General features: G+C 39.6%; 1 protein-coding gene across 8 annotated transcripts in view; it reads left to right on the top strand.

Moving 5' to 3' along the window:
• The window catches only part of ZFX (zinc finger protein X-linked), a 56761-nt gene extending 32949 nt beyond the window's left edge, over nucleotides 1-23812 (top strand). For all 8 annotated transcript variants that reach the window (XM_082718257.1, XM_082718251.1, XM_082718256.1 and 5 more), the window contains 5 exons: nucleotides 17173-17322; nucleotides 17542-17685; nucleotides 18059-18211; nucleotides 18746-18886; nucleotides 19748-23812. In XM_082718257.1, the coding sequence (XP_082574383.1) occupies nucleotides 17173-17322; nucleotides 17542-17685; nucleotides 18059-18211; nucleotides 18746-18886; nucleotides 19748-20931 (1772 nt within the window). In that variant the 3' untranslated portion in view covers nucleotides 20932-23812. The remainder of the gene's footprint in view (nucleotides 1-17172; nucleotides 17323-17541; nucleotides 17686-18058; nucleotides 18212-18745; nucleotides 18887-19747) is intronic.
• The last annotated feature ends 337 nt before the right edge of the window (nucleotides 23813-24149 follow it).

Raw genomic sequence — 24149 nt, 5'->3', positions numbered from 1 at the left:
TATAGTCATGTTAAAAATTTTAATTTACTACTGGCTTTGGAACAAACCAGTTGAATGCTTTGGAATTAACATTTCTCCTGTTTCTGCCTCCCAGTACTGCATTTCAGCTTAAAACCAAAATTGATTTCAGAAGTTTAGGATTGAAAAAGGCTTTGTGGTAAGCATATAGGGGAACTATGGTCTGATTTTCTCCATGATAGAGAACGCAGAGATGCTGTTACTAGCAGTCAACTTCAGTGCATTTCATAAAATGATGAGAGATAGTAGTAGTATCTCTGAATTCCTATGATACTTATTTACCTCATTGGTCAGAGAACATGAACAGACATCTAAATACTCTTCAAAAATTTCAGTAAGTCATTAGATCTAAGAGCCTAATAAACAGCTTTTAATAAAGCCTTTAGTGTCTACCCTGGCAGATTTCTTCCCTCTGAAGGTCTCATTTAAAATGATGACAAGGGGGTACATGGGTGGCTCAGTCGTTAAGCATCTGCCTTCGGCTCAGGTCATGATCCCAGGGTCCTGGGATCAAGCTCTGCATCGGGCTCCCTGCTCAGCGGGAAGCCTGCTTTTCCCTTTCCCACTCCCCTGTTTGTGCTCCCTCTCTCGCTGTGTCTCTTTCTGTCATATAAATAAAAATATTTTTAAAAAACTAAAATGATGAGGAAGTAGCAATCCTCATTCTTTACAGTGTCCTGATGGTGTATATAGACACAAACGTTCTTTGTCACACTAGAGCTGCCTTTGAGGCCAGGATGACCTCCTTATGCCATCTCTGTAGTCTAGACGTTAAGATTGCTTATGAATTTGATGGTCTTTGTCTTGAAAATAGGAAGTACCCACTGCCTCTTAGCTATTGATATATCTTCTTCATCAAACCTTATGCCTGTTAGTGTGAAATAAATATTAGTTGAATATACGAAGGTTATAGCTGCAAGTCTGTAGGCATTGTGCCACACTGAAGGTATTAATAATTCATTTCTTCCCTATCAAAAGCTGTTGGTTCTCACTTGGTTCTGGTTAGGCTAGATACGGTGGTACCGCTTTAGAGCACTTAGAGAGCTTTCTGGGTCTCTGAGGTGGAATGTTTGAGTCATCCATGTGTTAACCAAGTTGTTTTTTAGTTCTCTTTTAATCTGAGACAGCTGCCAGACATCCCTGATTTCTTTGCAGTGGTCTCCAGCCTCCTGGAGTTTCACTTTGCAGCTGTGTAGTCAAGATGCTATTTTGTCCAACATCAATTTGTACAATAGGGAAAACTGGAGAAGATCTGGTGATGATGAGTCAGGCGCTGCCTTACGACAGCTGCGCGCAGCCAAGTATTCTCTGGGTGCCTCCGGTATTACCATGAGCGATGAGAAGTCACTCTTTCGATCTTGTTGACATGTCCCATGTCTTTTAATTAGAACAGTTAGAAGAGGAACAGGAGCTAGGTATTCTTTCTAATCCTAGATTCAACTTAAGTGTTGAAGTAAACTTTTTTTGGTAACAGCTTTGACACATGTAACAGCGTGTAACACGTGCCAGACTGTTTGCCCATTGGAAGTGTGCAATTCGGTGGTTTTTAGTGTGTTCACTCACTTGTGCAGCCGTCATCAGACTTTAGTAACTTGTAGTTACCCCAAGGAGAAACTTCATACCCTTTAGCTATCACTCCCATCAACCCTCTCTGCCCCTTCCATATCTAAGCAACCCCTAATCTGCTTTCTGCCTGGATAGATTTGCCTGTTAGGGGTATTTCCTATAAACAGAATCCTGTAATACATGATCTTTATGACTGGCTCTTTTCACTTAGCAGAATGTTCTCCGCATTCATCCGTGTTGCAGCAGGTGTCAGTGCTTCATTCCTTTTTATTACTGAAGATTATTCCCATCTTTCTCGGTGTACGGGGTATATGTTTTAGTCCATTTGTAAGTTGTTTCTACTTTTTGGCTGTTGTAGCTATGATTTTAACATTTGTATTCAGGTTTTTGTGGACATACATTTCATATGTGGAATTACTGGGTCATATGGTAACTCTTATGTTTACTCTTTTAAGGAAGTGCCAGCGTGTTTTCCAAAGGGGCTACACCATTTTACATTCCCACCAGCAGTGTACGAGGGTTCCAGTGTTTCCACACCCTTTGTAGCACTTGTGAATACTGTCCTTTTTTTTTTTTTTTTTTAAATATCCTAGCCATCCTGATGGATGGGAAGCAATATCCTGTTGTGGTTTTGATTTGCATTTCTGTGATGGTTAATGATGTCAAGCAGTTTTTCATGTGCTTATTGGCCATTTGGATATATTCTTTGAAGAAATGTCTGTTCAGATGCCTTGCTCATTTTTAAATTGAGTTACTTGCCTTTTTATTATTGAGTTGAAAGAATTTTTTGTATATTCTAGTTACAAGTTCCTTACAAGATAAATGATTTACAGGTATGTTGTCCCATTCTGTTCATAGTCTCCACTTCCTTGATAGTGTCCTTTGATGTACAAAAGCTTTAAATAATGATAAAGTCCAATTTATATATTTTTCTGTTGCTGTGCTTTTGGTCTCATATTTAAGAAACTGCTTCCTCTTCCAAGGTTATGAAGATTTACACCTGTGTTTCCTTTTAAGAGTTTTATAGCTTTGGTTCTTGCATTTAGGCCTTTGATCCATTTTGGGTTTATTTTTGTGTATGATGTGAGGTAGATAAGGAGCTAACTTCATTCTTTGGCATGTGGATATTCAGTTGTCCCAGCACCATTTGTTGAAAAAACAATTCTTTCCCCCATTGAATGTCCTTGGCACTCTTGTTGAAAATAATTGACTGTAAATGTGAGGGGTTTATTTTTTGGACTTTTAACTCTGTTCCTTATACTAGTTCCTTATACTATGCTTATACTAGTTCCATGCTGTCAGGAGTGCCTTGTGAATTTGCAAAATTTAGTATACCCTCAATGATAAGTTTAAATTTTTAAGTCCAGGCAAAAATGCATAATTCAGTTTTAAAAGGTGTAACACAATAAGTGATGGTGACATTGTATGTTCTTATAGAAAACACTGGTGCTTTGGGCATGCTTGCCTGTCTTACAGTAACACCAGGGGAAACAACTAATACACTTCTACAGCATGCGGTCCTTCCAGTCAAAAATTGAACACTTAGCCATAGAGCCTCTTTTCTAATGTCAACCTATATGATGGCTTCATTTCATTTCTATACATTTTAATAAAATATGTGCTCTCAGTTATTTTAAGCAGTTAAAATAGATAAATTAAGAAAAATTATAGCAAATAATTAATACTTAGAACCCTTTAAACTAGTTTGGTTAAAGTATGTCATAATTTTTAACATGTGGATTATAAAATTGGAAATTTTTACTTTGTTCCGACCATAAGCCTAATAAAAGTTATGACAATGAGTGTGGAGTAATAATACAGCTGTCTTCTCTCCATTTAGTTGGTTTTATACACTAAGGCTAAAGACGTTTTCACTAAGATAAAGTTGATTTCGAAATACTGTTTTCTACAGTATGTAACTGCTTGTATAAAAGTTGAGTGATAATAAATCATTAGATTGGTTAGTTCTTAACTAATGCTTCTTAAGCTCTTTTGGTTTGGTGGCATTTATATAATTTAAGTCCATTTGAGTTAGTATTTCAAGAAGAGCTCGGGTGCTAATGTGTGGAACATGTTCAACAGACCTATTTTTTAAATGACCCTTGAGTCAGTTTGCAGGTTTATTGTTAATAAAGGTCACTTTTCAAGGGGAAAATATTTATGACTATATTTGTGGTTTGATTATTACCAAGTCAAAATGGACAATTAAGAAAAAATTTTTTGACTTAAGCTGTTTTATCCCAGGAAAGATTGTAGATTTGTAACAAGTTGGTAACAATAAAAATAGGTAAGAGTAAACCTTCAATAAATAGTATTTGTGTGCCAGAACTTAGTGTATATTATTTTCTTTACACAACCTTATAAATGTTGGTGTTATCACTCTTCTTAACTTCCTGGGAAAGAGGATCAGTTTAAGTAACTTGAGCAGTTATACATCCAGCTGGCATTAGATTGAGGATGTGGAATCAAGTGGTTTTATTCCAGTGTCTGCCCTCTACTCTCATATTGCCTTTTTCGTGTATATGTGTGTGTGTATTTATATACATCGAGTATAAAGCTTCTACTACAAAGCAGTAGAGTTTGGCTTAAATACTGCTTATAGGTGGGTGGAGGAGGCAACTAGAATTCAGTGGTTCTTAAAATTTATATTATTTTAAAAAATTTAAAAATTTACAGTATTATTGAATACCCAGTTTCAGCAGTGTTAGGAAATAATTTAAGGGACTTAAACATTTTCTTTCTTAACTCATAGCAGAAGCCACCAAGACGGCCTCCAAATCCTATTCTATTGTTTTTCTATCTAAACAATAGATTTTTTTCAAATTTATGTTTAAATGAGAAAAAGAAATCATACATAAACTGTTATTTTTACTTTTGCCCATATTTACTTTCCTTGCAGCTTCATTCATTCAGAAACATTTCTTGACCAGCCACAATAAGCTAGGAACCTTGGTAGCTGTTAGAGATAAACAGTGCGAGTCTCTGGCTTTTTAGAGTCCAGCACACAATCCTAGAGGGAAGACAAACAGAAACAGATCATTACAGTGGATTGTGAAAAGATACAAAACTGAAAATACGAAGTATTTTAGAAGCGTTAAGGGCGGAAATGGGGTTGTGTGTGGATTTTTGGTATACTTCTGTGTGCTACGTGCTGTGAAAGCATTGCAAACCAGAGTTCTGTGGACGCTTGGTTGAAGACCTGAATCTCTGTATTTCATCTCTACTCCTAACCATTTCCTTCCCGCTCATAATTATTTTGGAGCAGATTCCATTCATCATTTCATTCATAGGTAGTTTAGTATATATATCTGAAGGACAATGATTTTTTTTTTTAATGAAACAATATCATGGTCACATCTTTAAAACAATCATTGGAGGTGAATTCATTTGAAAGACGAGTGGGTGGGTAAGGCGGGAGGGGGGATGGCCTATTTAAAGGGAAAGGCAAGGAGATGTGAAAGATCTTGGAGTGGTCAGAGACTTACTTGTTGGCGTGCAAATAATATCTTTGGCGAAGAAAATGGAGGAAATGGTGAGAAATAAGATAGACAAAACAGGCAGGGCCCAAATCATAAAGGCCCTTGAAGGCACTAAGAGGCCCATTTTACCTTGTCAATGTGGGAAGCTGTTAAAGGGTTGTAAGCAGATTAATAATAACATGGTTAGGCTGTTGGTTTGGAAAGATCATCCTCAGGGCAGTGTTGAGAGCAGACAAGGTAAGAATAAAATCAGAAACAAAAAGGGCACTGTGGGAGGTTTTAGTAGTTCAGGTAAGAAACTGATGGTAGTTTGAAATAGCTCAATCAGTAGAGTTTGGCAGAAACTGCTTCACGACATGTTTAGGAAGTAGAATTTGGATTAAATTTAGGCTTGAGGGAGAGGGAGAGTTCAAAGCTCCCTTCCTGGTTTCTGGCTCGTGGGGCTGGGCAGATGGCGAAACCATTACCAGAGGAGGAGCACGTTTGGACACGCTGCAGATCCGTCCACAAGGACACGCCGCAGATCACGTCCACCACGTGGACTGCCTGCGTCCGTCCACGTGGTGCCCCTGGCCTTCCAGCTAAGGTGTTCTGACCAGATGGTCTGATGTTAGCTCCTAGTTAAGCACAACTTTGGTCATAGTGGATAGCTAATAAAAATGGTTCTGGGGGAGGGGAACGCCTGGGTGGCTCAGTGGGTTAAAGCCTCTGCCTTCGGCTCAGGTCATGATCCCAGGGTCCTGGGATCAAGCCCTGCATCGGGCTCTCTGCTCGGCGGGGAGCCTGCTTCCCTTCCTCTCTCTCTGCTTGCCTCTCTGCCTACTTGTGATCTCTGTCTGTCAAATAAATAAATAAAATCTAAAAAAAAAAGAAAGAAAAAAGGTTCTGGGGGAAGGGAGGTGGTTCAGTCGGTGAAGTGTCCAACTTGATTTTGGCTCAGGTCCTGACCTCATGGTTGTAAGATTGAGCCCTGTGCTGGGGCTTAAGATTCTCATTCTCCCTCTCCCTCTGCACCTCCTCCCACAAAAGTCCTTCTGGGAATGATTGAGGAAATAAATCCAAACTTCTATGTTTAATGCATAAACTCTGAGGGTTAATACAATCTAATGGTTTATTTACTGATTCTCAGGGCTGTTAGTGTAGGAGACATGGTAAAATATTTGTTTTATTCCTTTGTTCTGTGGGCAGATGGTTGGATGTTTCTGTATCTTACCATTATTTTTATTTACTCTGTCAGTTTTGTTTCGTAACGTTTAGTAAACCACAGTATACAATTTTAGAGTTTAAAAAATATATATCCTCATGGGAATGTTTCTGAAATGTGAGAAAAGTCTTATTTAAGGAAGACATATGGAATAAGCTTTAAGCTTGTTCTGATGAAATTCAAAAAGATTTCTGTTAATCCGTCTAAAATTATTGTCTTTCTTGTGGGCACTCTGAATTATCGGTTTAATGTTCAGTGTGGATGTCAGTTGGATTTGTACCAAGGGTGAAGCAGTCCAGTAAGGCACATGTATTGTTGTCCTCCCCTCTCCCCACCAAAAATAAGATTGGGTAAAAAGTCTATCTTGAAGGCCTTAGAAGCAGTTGGAGCTTCAGATGAGCCTTGTGACTCATATTTACTGTTCATCTGCTTGTGACCTAGACAAAATTGTCCAACAGCTTGCCCTTTGAACAGATCTGTGATTACTTTGTGGGATAATGGGGGCTGGGCAGGGGAGAGAGAAATGAGAGAGGGAAAGAAAGAACATGCTTCAAGAAATTCTTCAGTGTATGGCAACAGTGTTAGAGTGAGCCAGCTTTCTATTTGGATGCCAGCCCAGCTGGTCATTAGCTGTATGATTCCGAGCAAATTTACTGATTTCTCTTTGGCCTTTGTTTTTTTTATTTGTAAGATGGCAGTCCTTCTACCTGGCCTGTGGACTGGTTGGGAGAATTAGAGATCCTATGCAGCAGGCACCCAGCGCAGAGCCTGCCTGTCCGTAATGGCTAGTCATTATTGTTCACACGGAGTCTCTCTGTTAGTGGCATCGCTAACTCTGGACTGGCTTCACTTAAGACCTTCCTGTTGTCTGATCAGGAAATCCTTTGCTAAAGGCCCGCACAGGGTGAGAGTGTGATAGTCGTTCCTTTCTTTTCCCCCTGAATTTATAGTATTAAGAAATCCATTCTTGGCTAACTAGATTTGGTTAGCTGTGTTTTAGACCAGTTTGGCAAATATTTTTCATAAGTTCTGTCTCTGACATTATGCTAGAGCTCACTGTAACTGAGATCAGACACTTGAATGGCTCTGATCCTTTAATTCCCCTTCTATAGAATACACTAATTTCATTAAATCTTTGAATGTCTTCAGGAAAGCTTCAAGAGGTAAAGGAGATAGATTATAACTAATCCTCTGAAATCTTTTATACGCTATATAATGAAAATAAGATGGAATTTTAACCACAAAAAGAGGGTTCCTAAGGAGGAAGCTAAGAAAGGAAGGCCCAAAAGTGAACTTGTAAGTATATTTATCTGCTAGAACATCTGCTTACTCAGCAGAATGCTTCCTGCAGGTTACTTAGTCTTAAGTGCTCAGGTTTCAAATCTGTAAAGTGGAGATAAAACACCTAAGTCATGGAGCTATTGTCATTGATATCATGATAAAATAGAGGGATACCACTGACTACAGTGTCTAGGACATAACAGTTGCTCATGAGCTCAGGTATCCTTTTAAGGGGAGCTGCCCATCTGTGGTTATTATTTTTTTTTTCCCTAGATTTTATTTACTTGTGAGAGAGAGAGAACGAGCCCAAGCAGGGGGAGCAGCAGGCAGAGGGAGAAGCAGGCTCCACAACGAGCAGGGAGCCCAATGCGGGACTTGATTCCAGGACCCTGGGATCGCGACCTGAGCCGAAGGCCAATGCTTAACTGACTGAGCCATTCAGGTGTCCTTGGTATTTTTACCTGCTCACACAGGAAACCTTAAGACATTAAATAATACCAAGTTTTTACTCTGTAGTTTTTTTTTCTTTTGATTGGATTTTGGGTTTAGAGGTTTAAAGATTGAAATGATTAAGTAGTGGTAAGATGATTGGGCTTATCAGAGTAAGTTAGAACAGGTTCTTGGTTCAGAGAACCAAATTCTTTCTTCAATAGCAAGACTGACTGTCTTGGGGTCTTCTGAAAAGGCCTGATTTCCCTCCATGATGTTAATCCTAACATTCACACTTGTTAAAACTTTAAAGATTTGTGTATTCAGACTGTCCCTTGAAATAAATTATTTAGGGTATAAAGTCATCTTTATTTTTCTTTCAAAATTAACCTGTTTTAAGATCTATTAGGTGGCTAGCTTCTTGTTCTGCTCCATTCTGAAGTAGTTGCTTTCTAGGTTTAATGTAATACAGACATTTTTCTGAAATTTTCCGTCTCTTATGTCCCCAGATAAATCCACTGTTTTATGGATTTCCTTGCCATCTTCTTTCTTGATTTACTCCCTTATTGTACTGGACCACATATTGAAATAACTTCCTAAGGAGTATAGATTGTGTACTAAAATATTTTTATTCTACCTGTAAATGGGATTGATAATTTGGTTAAGTACAGAATTCTAGATTAAAGAGAATTTTCCTTGAGAACTTGAGTTGTTGTGTTTCAGTGTCACCTAGCATCTAGTGTTACGGTTTAGGAGCTTGATGTCATCTTGACTCTCATTCCTAAGTGTTTCTTTTTATTCTGAAAGCTTTAAAGATCTTTTTATCCCTCCTGGTCTGAAATACCATACATTTGTGCTTAGCTAGGTATAGGTCTTTTCTTGCACTGTGTTTTCAATAATGATGAGTTCTTTGAATCTAAAGAATCTTCAGGTTTCTGAAATATTTTTATTTATTAATACAATATATTAATTGCAAGAAGAATCTCTGAAAGAAACAGAATAAGTATATCCTAACAACTGTCTGCACCTCTGTGTTCCATTATGATAGTCATTAGCCATGTGGCTCATTAAATTTAAGTTTAATTAAATGAAAAATAAAATTAGGTGTCTATTGTCTAAGTTGCACCAACCACATTTCAAGGGCTGAATAACCACATGTAGCTAGTGGAGCTAGAGATATAGAACATTTCCAACGTGATCTTTCTTAAAAGCCAAAGAGGAGATGCAGAAGTTCAAAGAATATATTATAAGACAGTAGAGGCATCTAGAAAATAAACTAACAAAATTCAAAAAGAAGCTGAGGAGAAAAATAAAAATAGAATCAAAATAAAAGCCACCATAGAAGCAAATATAAGAATAAATATGCCTCAGTAAATAAGCATGGGTAGAGGATCCAGCTTTAGGAAATCACAAAAATGAAATGGTTAAGAAGGAAAAGGTGCAAAAATGATTATGGAGAAGAAGGCTAGATACAGGAGACAGATAAAGGAGGTAGACACATAAGGGGAGTTCTCAAAGAAGGGAACAACCAATGAACTACAAAAATATTTATAGTGGAAGAAATTTTCCTAAAATAAAGACTGGAATCTTTCACAGAATTTTCCTGAAATAAAGATCAAATCTTTCTTGTTTCAGGAAATTGATAGAATGATAAAACCAGCAAGTCATAATCATAGTGATGTTTAGTGAAATTTAAGGATAAAGAGTTGTAGGGACATCTACACAGAAATACTCAGTGTTTGAAGGGAGTGGAACAACTCTTCAAAGTTCTGAGAAAATGTAACTAAGAATTTTATACCCAGGGCACCTGGGTGGCTCAGTTGGTTGAGCGACATGATCAGGTCATGATCCCCAAGTCCCGGGATTGAGTCCCACATTGGGCTCCCAGCTCCACGGGGAGTCTGCTTCTCCCTCTCACCTTCTTCTCTCTCATGCTCTCTGTCACTCTTTCTCTCTCAAATAAATAAATAAAATAAAGAATTTTATACCCAGCCAATGTATTCTTCAAGTGAGGGCCACAGACTAACATTTTCATGTCAGCCCTATTTGGTAATCTAAGCAAACCAAGGGATCATTCAGTATAAAGAACTCTAGAATGGAGAAACTGATAAAAGAGTTGGTAGTGAGCATTGGCATTCCTTTAATATTTAAGTAACTATAAAATACTTGGGACAGGGAGGGGCACCTGGGAGGGCCCCACTCTCAATTTTGGCTCAGGTTATGATCTCACAGTCATGAGATTGAGCCCAGCATTGGGCTCCAAGCTAAGCATGGAGCCTGCTTAAGATTCTCCATCTCTCTCTGCTGACCCCCATCCCCTACAGGTGCATTCTCTCCTTCTCTCTCAAAAAAAAGTGGGGGGGGAATGGGAGGCTATTGATATGTTCATTTCCGTATCTTTCATAGTAGGATGGCAGTAGATACTGGCCTTAAAATTGACTCATGGGGCGCCTGGGTGGCTCAGTTTGTTAAGTGTCCAACTCTTGGATTTGGCTGAGGTCACGAGATTGAGCCCCGCATCAGGGTCTGCGCTGGGTATGGACCCTGCTTGAGATTCTCTGTCCCTCTCCCTCTGCCCCTCCCCCCCACTCTTGTGCATGCACTCTCACTCTCCTTAAAAAAAAAATGATTCATGTATTATAAGCAAAATATGGCTAAATTTTTTTTTAATATATTTTTTCATCTTTAGAGGTCTAAGAACTAGTAACATAATGTCTGGCATTTACTTGAAGATCAGCATTCACATATTTAAGAAACGAATGTTAAATCTTTTCTGTATATCAGAGTGTATTGTAGACACTTGGGATACATCATTGAACAAAACAGTTGCCAGTGCTTTTCCCTCCCTTATGTTGTAGCAGAGGCACACAGACATAAATAAGTGATGTAATATATGTGATACCTTCTTGGGAAGAAAACAGAGGTATAAGGAGGATTCGGGGTTGCAGATGTGGGCAGGGTTTGCTGAGATGACATTTGAGCAGAGACTTAATTTTGAGATACCTGATATGTACAAATCTGAGTTTAGGAAATAGGACTAGAATGGAGATGCAAAATTGAGAGGTACTGGCACAGAGATGAGATTTAAACTATATAACTGAATGACATTGCCAAAGGAGTGATTGTAAATAAACCAACACCAAAAGCCAAGCCTGAGGTTTGCAACATTAAGAGGCCACTCCTGCAAAGGACTAAGGACCCAGGGCTGGTGAGGGAGGAGGAAGCCAAGAGCTTACATCCTGGACACCAAGTGAGGAAAGTGAATCAGAGTCAAAGGAATGCAGAGAATGGGCGACCTTGGTGAACAGTTTTGGTGGAATCATGGGCGCAGTTGAAGTGAGTTTAGAAGATATGGAAAGACAATTGGAGAAATGGGGAAAAGAGGTTTTGTTATAAAAGGGGGAAAGAATAGTTTGTTTATATGCTGATGAAAGTGATCCAGTAGAGGGGGAGAGATGCTGGAACAATCCAGAGGGGGCAGGCTTTAGCTAGGAATGGAGGGGATTTGCCGGGTTTGGCTGCTGGTGGGTGAGTAGAAGCTGATGGTGAATCTTCGATTGTTTTCCCTTGCTCTCAGTGAAGTAAGAGGATTGTCAACTGGGAATGAGAATGGAGAGGTGAAATTAGAGATTTGAGCAGAGAGGATACTAGAAAATGAGAGAGAAAGTAGCAGAAACAGTTTGCTTCAGGTTTAGGGTCACAGATTTAAGGTGGGATCATCGGGGTGCATGCGTGTTTCCGGTCAGCTGGTACAGAGGCAGAGAGGAGAATTGAAATTAGGCAAGTCTGTGGTTCTCTCAAGCCAGTATGACGGAGTGAAAGGAGGGAGAGGGCGGGGGATCAGAGAGCAAGGGAATGAGAGTCACTGTGTAATTCAAGTTGAGTTCAAGTAAATGATAACATAGTATTTTTTGTTTAAAAACGACATATTACGATATCCAGTTTTCATTAAAATATCTGTTCACTCTTTTATTTATAAATATGCATAATATTTATAAAAATCTATAAATTCATAAAATTTATAAATATGCATATTTATTTATAAATATAAATATGTCTTAATAATTATCTGTAAATTGATAGTTCTAAGTGGTAGGATCTTGATCACATTTTAATTTCCTTTTTTTTTTTTTTTAAGATTTTATTTATTTATTTGTCAGAGAGAGAGAGAGCACAGGCAGAATGGCAGGCAGAGTCAGAGGGAGAGGCAGGCTCCCTGCGGGGCAAGGAGCCCGATGTGGGACTCGACCCAGGACGCTGGGATCATGACCTGAGCCGAAGGCAGCTGCTTAACCAACTGAGCCACCCAGGCGTCCCTTAATTTCCTTTTATACTTTAAAAATACTTCTCTTTGGGGGGGCCTGGGTGACTCACTGGGTTAAGCAGCTACTTTCGGCTCAGGTCATGATCCCAGGGTCCTTAGATTGAACCCCGTGTTGGGCTCCCTACTGAGTGGGGAGCCTGCTTCTCCCTCTGTTTCTGCTGCTCTTCCTGCTTGTGCTCTCTTGCTCATGCTCTCTCTCTCTCAAATAAAAATAAAATCTTTAAAAATACTTTTCTTGAACAGTAACCTGCATGATTTCTATAACAAATAACATACAAGTAAAAGAAGCGTAAAAGAATAAAAATAAAAGTGTATTATTTAAGTTCAGGGCACACGGGTAGTCTAGGGCCTATTGGAGAAACAGGATTGAAAGCAGAAAGCACTTTGGGGGGTGCCTGGGTGGCTCAGTGGTTTGGGCCGCTACCTTCGGCTCAGATCATGATCCCAGGGTCCTGGGATCGAGTCCGCATTGGGCTCTCTGCTCAGCAGGGAGCCTGCTTCCCCCCCTCTCTCTCTGCCTGCCTCTCTGCCTGCTTGTGATCTCTCTTTCTGTCAAATAAATAAATAAAAATATTAAAAAAAAAAAAAAGAAAGAAAGCACTTTGGTCAGAGATTGCTAGACTGTGCAGTTTGTATTTTATTTGGTAGGAGATGGAGTACCATTCTGGGCCAGAGAGTAAGGCAACTGGATCTTTGTTTTAGGAAAGCTGACTGAGGCCCATGTCTAGGGGTATTTGGTAGGAAATGTAGGAAGAGAGAGATAAATGGTAAAGATCTTTTATTTTTATGATGTTAATTTGTACAGAATGCAATCCCATCACAATCCAGTATCATATATTTTCCTGTCTTGGTAAAAATTATACTAAAATTTGTCTAGAAACTTAAGTGAAAGTAACAAAACAGTATTAAGTATTTCATAAGGTTTTCATGAGGAGTGAATGGTTACATTTTAAGGGCTTATCATCATGCTGGGCATATGAGCTATGTGGTCAGTAAATGTTAACCATTATCCATCATGGCCATCATCTTTCCCTGTTATATAGATTCTCCAGCAGCTTAGTTTTACTGATCTTTTAATTAGATCAATGTTCGTTTAACAGTTTACTTGAGGGCACCTGGGTGGCTCAGTTAAGCATCCAACTCTTGATTTCAGCTAAGGTCTTGATGTCAGGATCGTGAGTTCAAAACCTGTGTTGGCCTTCACACTGTGTGTGGAGCCTACGTAAAGAAAAAGACGGGTGCCTGGGTGGCTCAGTCAGTTAAGTGACTGCCTCTTGATTTTGGCTTAGGTCCTGTTCTCAGGGTTGTGAGGTTGAGCCCTGAGTCCTGTTCCCTGCCTTGGGCTCTGTGCTGGGCATAGAGCCTGCTTAAGATTCTTGCTTTCCATCTCCCTCTGCCGCTCGCCCCACCCCGGTGCCCCCCACCAACACCACCACAGGTGGTTGTACACTCTCTCTCTTTAAAAAAAAAAAAAAAACAATTTACTTGAAGTGATGTATTTCCTACCCCCATCCCAGTAATTTTTCTCTTCCAGAAACTACTGGGTTTTTTGAGATATTGATGAACTATATTTTTAGACACCACTATATCTGTAACATTGCAAATAAGTATCCCTCAATTTTTGGTCTTCGAAGAGAATTTACTGAAGCTCCTTTCAAGCAGTATAAAGTCCTGCCTATGTTTTGCTATAGTTTTGCTGTTACTAATGAGATTATGGGTAAGTCAGAGGTTTCTCAGTTCTGAAGTTTATAATACTGGATGAGTTGTAAAGCTTATTATTATGTAAGGCTTGAGGAAACTGATGCCAATTTTACTTTAACAAAAATAGAAAAACTGGGAAGAAAATTCACTAACATCATGAAGGAGTCTCTGGTTGGTGAGACTATTGGTGATTTTTTTAATTGTAAATTTTATACAGTAATCATACATTTTTTTAAAAACCAGAAGGTGAAAATAAAGGTCTGTGTTGTAAAGACAGGCACCTTTTCTCTCTCCCATCCCTCACTCATTGGTTCACTGACTTTGGGCAAGTCACATACCATCTCAGAGCCTTTATTTCTTTATCTGGAAAAGGTAAAGATCAAATAAAAGTACCGAGAAATGTTAAGGAAATAGCAGAATGCCATGCAAGATGGTGATCATTATTAGAAGTAGTCTTAATTTCGAGACATTATGCTCTTCTATTTTGGAGAGGCCTTGTTCCAGAGCTCTAGGCCTTCATCACTACATTAGGAGAAGGCACTTAGGCGGAAATCATACGTATGATGACTCAGTTTTATCCAAGGCTTCTTTGTCTGTTTTTAGAAGTTCATTTTTAATGATAGCTTTAAATGCACAGAGAAATTTTGAGTACTTATCAGGACCATCAAAGTGGGTTTTTTTTTAAGTCACTTTTATAATTTTTCATCTTCAGAGTAATTTCATAAGTTCAGTGTGGGGCAAATTCTCAAGGTGAAAACCCAAAGGTGAATTCTACTTTAGTCTAATAATAGAATAGCTTGGCTTGGCTCAGGTGAGCCCGTATATTTGAAATGTGTTTTCCCCACATATTTACAAAAGCAAGCCAAAAGGTCTTTTGCTCTAAATTATAGATAAATACGTGACATTTTGCAGGCTCCAAAGCGACTAGATTTTTTCCATCATCAAAGGCTTCATCTTATTAGTACCAACAAACTAACATATGCTAGAACAGCCAGCCTAAACCTTGTTCTTTGTAAACACAAGGACATTTGATTTTCCAGTACCTGTTAGAATCAGTTTTGCCAGACCTTGCCCAAAAAGGGCAAGCTTTATCAACAGTACCTAACTGTTCGGAGAAGAGTTTTCTGAATATGTAACAGCAGGCCTCTGCAGCTAGTGTGCTGGGCTCTTCATCCTTGTAAACTCTATCTCACCTTGAAATTGCAGAGCTATCTTTAAGAAAACAGCCTTGGTTCAGTCAGCTGGGTATGTCCTAAAAATATTTAGCTTGGAAAAAGGGTAAGTACATAGCAGGCCAGAAATAAGGACCTAATGCCAGTTCTTTCCCCCTACAAACCATTTTTATAAAGCATAGTCAAGATACTTGGAATTTAGTTAGTCATGTGCAGAGTTCAGGGAACCTCTCTGTTTTTTCAAACCACAAAGAGTTTAACCACCTGGTCTCTGAACCTGCATATTGTGAAGCTTGTCCGGGATCAGCTCGTTTTCTCCAGCTCTTCACCCGGTTTGCCATTTTGTCCTGGTAACCCAAGCCCTTGCCTTCAGTTTCATATCCACGGTTGAAGTCAGCAGCCACCAACTCCTCCAGCTCCCCGCGGGACAGCCTTCCCCCTTCACGCGGGGTGGCCGTGTTCGCATCCGTGTTTACCACCTTGAGTCCTAGAAGGGTAACACGTTGCTCCCCCTGTCTAAGGAGAATTTCGTCATCTTAGCCTCTTAATTTCATCTTCCCCTTTTCCTCTGAGGTCTTGATCCGGAAGTTTTCCCATGTCTTCTGGCTTAAGCTTCTTCCCTTCTGTTGTATTTGCTCCCACAGACTGAATATGCTTAAGTATTCTTATCGATTAAATAGAAAAGTCCTTGACCCTGTGCCCCATTCTAGTTACTGCCCCTATGTTCTCCATTTTAAAATTGGACTTTCTCAAGAAATGCACACCGTCCATTCAGTCCTCAGCCCACTTTAATCTGACCCCACATATGTATGTGTGTAGCCTTCACTACACTGCTTTTCACCAGGAGCCTCAGTGACTTCCAGGTGATCACAGTCCATACAGACATTTCTCCTTGACTTGGGTGTGTGCTGCATTATTACCGTGGGCCTTACTAGGTTTCCCAAACCTGTGTGTCGGCCTTCAGTTTCAGACTCAAATACCCAGCAACCGTCTTCCTGTCTCATTCATTGAATTGTTGGCTCATCCACATTCTGAGCATCTGCTGTCACCAGATTCTTGTCTTTAAAGACTGATGAGTAAAGTGACAGGTATCTGCTCTGTCTGTGGGGAAGATGGGGGAAAGTCTCTGATAGTGACAGTACAGTGAACTGTGTACTTGGAGAGAAGCAAGCAAAGGAGAGAAGCAAGCAAAGGGTGCTGTGAATATCGAAGAACTGGGACAGGCACCAGCCTGAGAGCTTTTAGGGATGTTAACTTTCAGACCTTAAATTAATTAGCTATGTAGGAAGAGAGATCACCTAAATCAGAAACCTCATAGTTATTCTTGGCTCCTTTGTTATGTTCAGTTTTCACTCTTGGATTCTACCATGAGTCCTGAGACAGGGCTCCAGTCCTGCCTTCTTCCCCATCCATCCTCCTTCTGTCCTGATGTAAGGCCTTGCCCTCTGTTGCCTACATTTGGGGGTGGGGAGGTGTTACCCGCATCTTTGCGGTAGACCCACGAGTGGTACCCTTGCTTTATGTCTCCATCCCTTGGCATCCACTTCTCTAAAGGTCAGCATGGTGTTAGCAAAAATGGCGATCTGCCATTCTCACTGCTCTCCTGAAAAGTCTCTGCTCAGAATCTCTAAATCTCTCCACGTATCTGGCTTCACCCCTACACATTCTAATTCTGTGGTGCTGGCGGGCTGGAGCCTGTGTTCTTTGGTTCCCTAAGAGATATTGACATCTGACCAGACTGAGAAACCTCTGACCTATCATTGTCAAGTCTGAACCCCTCTGCCTGGTTGCGCAAGGGCCTCCATGACACCCACCCCCAACACTTGGCTTAGCAGTCAACCTCATTTCCCACCATGCCCCGTGTGTCTACTGGTCTAGATAAAATCATCCCATTTTGTATGAATCCTGTTAGGGTATTTGTAAAAAGGACTTTTCAGAACACGACATTTTATTTAACTATCTGCTATTGTTATTTGTAATGTGTTCCTGCCTTTTCAGTGGATGATGCTGGCAAAATAGAACATGATGGTTCTTCTGGAATGACCATGGATGCAGAGTCGGAAATTGATCCTTGTAAGGTGGATGGCACTTGCCCTGAAGTCATCAAGGTGTACATTTTTAAAGCTGACCCCGGAGAGGATGACTTGGGTAAGAGGAAATCTTCACCGTATTATGCATCCTGATCAGGCACATCAACCTGATTTCTTTTGGCTGGTTGAGATTACAGACCTTTGAAATCTTGTCTGAAGATAACTTTTAAGCAAGGATTTTCATGCAGCTGTGGAAAAGGATATGAAACATACTAAGGCAAATGGGAGGAAATGAAGTTTTCAGATAAATTCTCAGAGCTGTCATCTTCCCTAATAGGTGGCACTGTAGACATTGTGGAGAGTGAGCCTGAGAATGACCATGGAGTTGAATTACTTGATCAGAATAGCAGTATTCGTGTGCCAAGGGAAAAGATGGTTTATATGACCGTCAACGACTCTCAGCAAGAAGATGAAGATTTAAGTAAGTAGGTGGCCTTTTTGTGGGAGAAAGTCTTACATTTCTGTAGCTCTCTTTTTAAATACGGTCAGTATTCAAAGGAAAATAAGTGGCATTATTGTAGAGATTGTTATGCTACCGTGTGCCTCCAAGGGCAGTCTCAGTAACTCTTTGTGGATGCATAGAACATTGCCTTACAGACACGTTAAGGTGAAAGCCAAGAAACAAATGATTCGTTCAACAAATACTTGTTGCCTGCTTAGGACTCTGTAAAAGTTCTAGGTGTGTAACACTTGAACCTTCTTTCTACTCGTCTGTTACCTGAATTCAAATAAAAATGCCTTTCCTGTGATCTCTGTAAACGTGGTCACAAAAGTTGATATAATTTCCTACTTAGATGTCGCGGAAATCGCTGATGAGGTGTATATGGAGGTGATCGTAGGGGAGGAGGATGCGGCGGCGGCGGCAGCAGCCGCTGCAGCGCACGAGCAGCAGATCGACGACAATGAAATCAAAACCTTCATGCCAATAGCCTGGGCAGCGGCTTACGGTAAGTCCCTTGGCGGCTCTTCAGACGGACTTGGCTCGCAAGTGGGACTTCGTGATTGAAAACGGTGTCTGTGGCCTTAGGTTTCCGAAATAGGAAACACCACTACCCTGTAAGGGTTACTTGATTTGAACAGGAGGACAGTAAGATGATAAAGTCTACCTTCTGTGTTTATTTATAACAGGAATTTCCTCTGTGTGTGTATTACATAGAAGGAAGTACTGCAAGAAGTACAGAGGCTTTCAAGCTGTACCTTTTCATCTTGATCGTATCTGGCCCATGACTTTACAGTTTGGGGAGACGACACGGGAGTTCATGGGACAAAATGCTGACATGTGTTTTTTAGATTTGAAAGCAAGGCCTTTCCTGCTGTCTCACTATAATAAATGCGGTCCTAAAACCCATTACCTAGAATGGGGACTTTCTGTCATTCATGAGTATCATGGCTTACTTTTCGTTGTTATAGTTAATAAAGCATCCCTAATTTTTTATAGTTTATAATACTGTATGATTTTGTTTTTTAATGCGCATTGTTAGGTAATAATTCTGATGGAATTGAAACCCGGAATGGCACTGCAAGTGCCCTCTTGCACATAGATGAGTCTGCTGGGCTCGGCAGACTGGCTAAACAAAAACCAAAGAAAAGGAGAAGACCTGATTCCAGGCAGTACCAAACAGGTGAGGGCACACAAGTCCCACAGCGCAGCGTGCTTGGCGAGCTCTCAGATGAAACTCTAGTATGTATCCACAGAGGTGTTGTGATGGCATTTTAGCTGCTAGACCACATGTAGCTTTTGTGTGTGGAATTTGAAAATATAATTTTAAGAATTCAGTGATATTCATGAATGATTGCCTGGGATAAAAAGAAACAGGGAATGGATCAATCATGGATGGGGAACAAAATTCAAAACTCGGGTGGTTTTTATGCGGAAATGAAAGAAATCCCTCAGACATGTTACAAGCATTAACTGTTTTAAAACCTAAATTAACTCAAAGAATTGGATCATGTTACCTTAAGGCAGGCTTAATTTACAGAGCAGTAGGACAAGTACCTCAGTTTACCTGACCTTATTCTTGTCTATTCGTGGATGGTGATTTGCATATTAAAATTTTCATAGATAGATTTAAGCTTTACTGTCGAGTGACACAAAATTAGGTTTTTCAGAATAACCAAAGCAGGAATTGTGATTACAAAACTTGATTTTTATGAAGAATTTTCTGCCGATTTCTAAAATGATAGAGCTTTGATCACTAGCTGGCAGAAGTTACGTATTTATTGATTGATTTTTTTTTTTTTTTAACTGGAGGGACTGAGGTTGGTACTACCAGACTGAATGAAGTTTTCAGACCAGGGTTCTCTTTATAACAGGGTTGCTCTGCCTCTTATACTGAAAAAACGGTAGAAGGAACGTTACGTAGCAGATAGCTTAATGTGGGAATGCTTGCCTAATAACGTTCTGAACGCACACTTGAAATGCTTGCAGAAACCCAAACAGAATCTGGTTTGATCACTCATGCTCCTTTTTTTTCCTTTCCTAGCAATAATTATTGGCCCTGATGGACATCCCTTGACTGTCTATCCTTGCATGATTTGTGGGAAAAAATTTAAGTCAAGAGGTTTTCTGAAAAGGCACATGAAAAACCATCCTGAACACCTTACCAAGAAGAAGTACCGCTGTACTGACTGTGATTACACTACCAACAAGAAGATAAGTTTACACAACCACCTGGAGAGCCACAAGCTGACCAGCAAGGCAGAGAAGGCCATCGAATGCGATGAGTGTGGGAAGCATTTCTCTCATGCTGGGGCTTTGTTTACTCACAAAATGGTGCATAAGGAGAAAGGAGCCAACAAAATGCACAAGTGTAAATTCTGTGAATATGAGACAGCTGAACAAGGCTTGTTGAATCGCCACCTTTTGGCGGTCCACAGCAAGAACTTTCCTCACATTTGTGTGGAGTGCGGGAAAGGTTTCCGTCACCCGTCCGAGCTCAAAAAGCACATGCGCATCCATACCGGCGAGAAGCCGTACCAGTGCCAGTACTGCGAGTATCGGTCCGCAGACTCTTCTAACTTGAAAACACATGTAAAAACGAAGCATAGTAAAGAGATGCCGTTCAAGTGTGACATCTGCCTTCTGACTTTCTCAGATACCAAAGAGGTGCAGCAACATGCTCTTATCCACCAAGAAAGCAAAACACACCAGTGTTTGCACTGCGACCACAAGAGCTCGAACTCAAGCGATTTGAAACGACACATAATTTCGGTTCACACGAAGGACTACCCCCATAAGTGTGACATGTGTGATAAAGGCTTTCACAGGCCTTCCGAACTCAAGAAACACGTGGCTGCCCACAAGGGTAAAAAAATGCACCAGTGTAGACATTGTGACTTTAAGATCGCAGATCCATTTGTCCTAAGTCGCCATATTCTCTCGGTTCACACGAAAGATCTTCCGTTCAGGTGTAAGAGATGTCGAAAGGGATTTCGGCAACAGAATGAGCTTAAAAAGCATATGAAGACACACAGTGGCAGGAAGGTGTACCAGTGTGAGTACTGTGAGTATAGCACTACAGACGCCTCGGGCTTTAAACGGCACGTCATCTCCATCCACACGAAAGACTATCCTCACCGGTGTGAGTACTGCAAGAAGGGCTTCCGCAGACCTTCGGAAAAGAACCAGCACATAATGCGACATCACAAAGAAGTGGGCCTGCCCTAACCGTCCCGCCACGGACATTTGTGGCGATGTTGGCCTTGAAGCAGAAATTTCATTTTAGAGCCAATTGGTCTCGTTCACATACAATACTGTATATTGATTATCCCGTGTACAAATAGAATTATTGCTTCTAGTTGAGTTGGTTTTTCGTTTTTCGTTTTTGTTTTTGTTTTACATTTTGTTTAATAGTGTGTTCTGAATTCTATTCAGTTTGTTTAATAAATGGGGGAAAGCAGCAACAAGTAAGTTGCTTTTAATAAAATAATCCCTGGTTCTATACTGAATTTTTCTATCTTAGAAGTTTTATATTTATTTAAATATTTACCTTGCTTACCTTGATGGTACTCTTCTAAGACCATTTAACTTAAAGTTAAGGTAACTTTAGATTGGTAACTCTGAAAGGACTCATGTTGACTCAGTCCCCCCCCCCCCATAAATTTCTCACAATAAAATTGTCAGAGACATCTACTAACATAAATGGGAGGTTTTTCCAGTCAGCTCTAATTATCCTAACATGGAAGTCATTTACTCGTCTTGCTTACTATTTTCAGACCACATGACAATGAAAGTTTCCATTTGAGCTTTTGCGTCCCTGGCATCGCTGAGGAGAGAACAGTGGCTGGGTTCGTGTTTCCTTTCCGTTTTGTTTAGCAGACAAACTGTACTTCTTTGGGGGCTTTCTTTGGTGTATTGACATCTTTTGTCAGCATAGCAAACTTTTAGAAGAACTTCCTTGACAAATTTTACTTGATGCTGTTGTATTTTGATTATTCCGTCTGTGCTGCTTTGTCTTGGAATGGTTGTGTGCTACAAATGAGATTATCGAGGACTGCATTTTGGAATCTCCTAGAGGTAATTCGTGGCTCGTAGGATCTTTTGCGACTTTATATATGTAAATGTACCCTGAATTATATATATGCACATATATAGAGAACATGTATCTGTGTGTATTGCTTATTTTACATATTTATACACACAACCCCAGTAGTAGTTAAGATCTATAATGAAAAGTATTAAATTTACAATAACATGAACGATGCAGGGATGCACGAGAGCATTTTGTGAATCATGCTCTTCAGAGAGACTACTCAGGTGAAGAATTAGAAGGAAAATAAGGACACTAGTATTTTTAAAGAGTAAAGGTATTTTCTTTTAAATATCTTTGGTAATTGAAAAAAATAGACGTTAAGATGTTTCTAGATAGAATGTTTTCATACAACTTCAGCTCCATGCCTTTATATTTTTCTGAAAAGCTAATGAGTATCCGGACATAACTCCCTCAGTTCTCTCCGGAGCCCGTGAGGGAACCCTGCGTCACCCAGTGAGGGGGATTAAGGAAACCACAGCTCCGTGTCCCAGAGATCGGGTGCTGATTATGACTCAAACTTGGCAGGTTCAGCCTGCCCTGTTACTTCTTAGTTACAGTTAGCAAACTTTTAAAAACTGAATGCTCAAATTGGCTTTGGTTAGAAGATAAAGGTGTGTTTAAGTGCATGAGGAAAAGCGGAGGCCTTATTTGGAACGTCACCAAGTCTTTCACAGTTTTGTTTTTCTTTGAGAGCCGACATTTTTTAAACAAGCAGTTCTGAATCAAGAGTCAGACATGCATAAAACTTGAACTTGGTTAATGAGAACTAGATTATGTTAAGATGGATCTTGGAAAATGAAAAACACTTTCTGGGGTCCTTTAAATTGGCTGTCAGCATAGAGTGTCTGGCACATCGTAGGAGATTGAGGAATTTTCTTCCCACTTGATAGTTGCCTTGCCACTTCATTATGGTGCTTCATCCCCTCTGTGCTGTTAGGTCTTGACCTTTCGTCTTTCTCTTTGCCATTGATATTTGTATTCAAGAAGTATATTTATAGGGTTAGAAATCTAAATATTTGGTGGTTGGCAAGCCTCTGAAGTGCTAGATTGATTTCGTCCAGTTGTAAATCAAGTGCTTTAGGCTGGTATGAACTCCAACCTGAATGCCAGTTAAAGCCAAGGCATGGGCCTATCCTAGTGGGAGCTCCTGTGCCCTCTTGGCTCTCATACCTGCTTTTTTTTTTTTTTTTTTTTTTTTTAAATAACTTAAACAATTGTGTGCTTCATTGCCCTGCAGTACTATCCTTGAAAGCTCTGTCTGTTTTTTTGTGAGAACCTTTAAAATCTCCCTTCTTTTTTTCCCCAGAAATCATGTAAAAGAAGACACTTAAATGAAAGTGGAAATTTATTAACTTTAAAACATGGTGTAAAATTAGTACAGAAAATATAAATAATTGGTCATTTAACTATATTTTTTTAAATAAACTGAAAGATAAAGAACACAACACTCTACACACTTTATATTTCTCTTACATAGTCTGGAATCATACACAGTGTACTTTCTTTTTAAAGCACAATATTGAAACCTTTAAAAGGTATTTAAGGGTTTGGTCAAGTGAATATGATGAAATGTATTTGTCTGTATAAAGAGAAAATGAAATTGTAGTCACTGTTACGTACTGACATTAGTTACAACCTAGTTTTAATTCTTAAAACAATTTTGATTAGCAAAGCTAAAAAAAATGGATGTTTCAGTTAAATGTTTTAAAGAGGTACAGATTTTTACAAGGACATAATATAAGTTATTGTTCTGTAGAAATATCCTATTAAATATTGTATGTCCCTCCCTCTGTACACTTTGTAAAAAAAAAAGTAAAATACATAAAAAGAAAATCATATAGGGATGTGTGACATTATTGTAATTGTGTACTTGAGAATAACGTGCAAAAATAAAAATCAGAATATTTTCCTGTTAATGGATGTTTAGTCTATTTGATACCAGTACTAAGTTAATGCTTTTTCTTAAGGAAAAAAATGTACAGTTTTTGTAAAACCTAATAAACATCAAAAACAGTGGATTATTTTCATTTCCCCATTTCTTAATTCCTTTTATGCAGCAGTGGATTGCAAAATGCTTGATTGCTTTGAATTTTGTGACTCGATGCAAATACTCCTCATAGTTCAGCCCTTCAAATTTACAAGTCATATATCAGAGAGCCTAAGAGATGATGGGTGAGTCCTTTGATGAACATGTCCTTGAAGTTCCTTTTTTCCCTTTTCTCTTCATAAGGGATTTGTTTTATTAGCATCTCCAGTTCCCCTGAGACGAATTTGCCATGCGTAATGGTTTCTGAGAACACTGAAGGTTCATTTCGGTATCACTGCATAGCACACTTAATCAGGGGGTGTTGTC

This window comes from Mustela nivalis (genome assembly GCF_964662115.1).
Source record: "Mustela nivalis genome assembly, chromosome: X".
NCBI classification, from domain to species: Eukaryota; Metazoa; Chordata; class Mammalia; order Carnivora; family Mustelidae; genus Mustela; species Mustela nivalis.
This window is presented reverse-complemented; position numbering and strand designations above follow the sequence as displayed.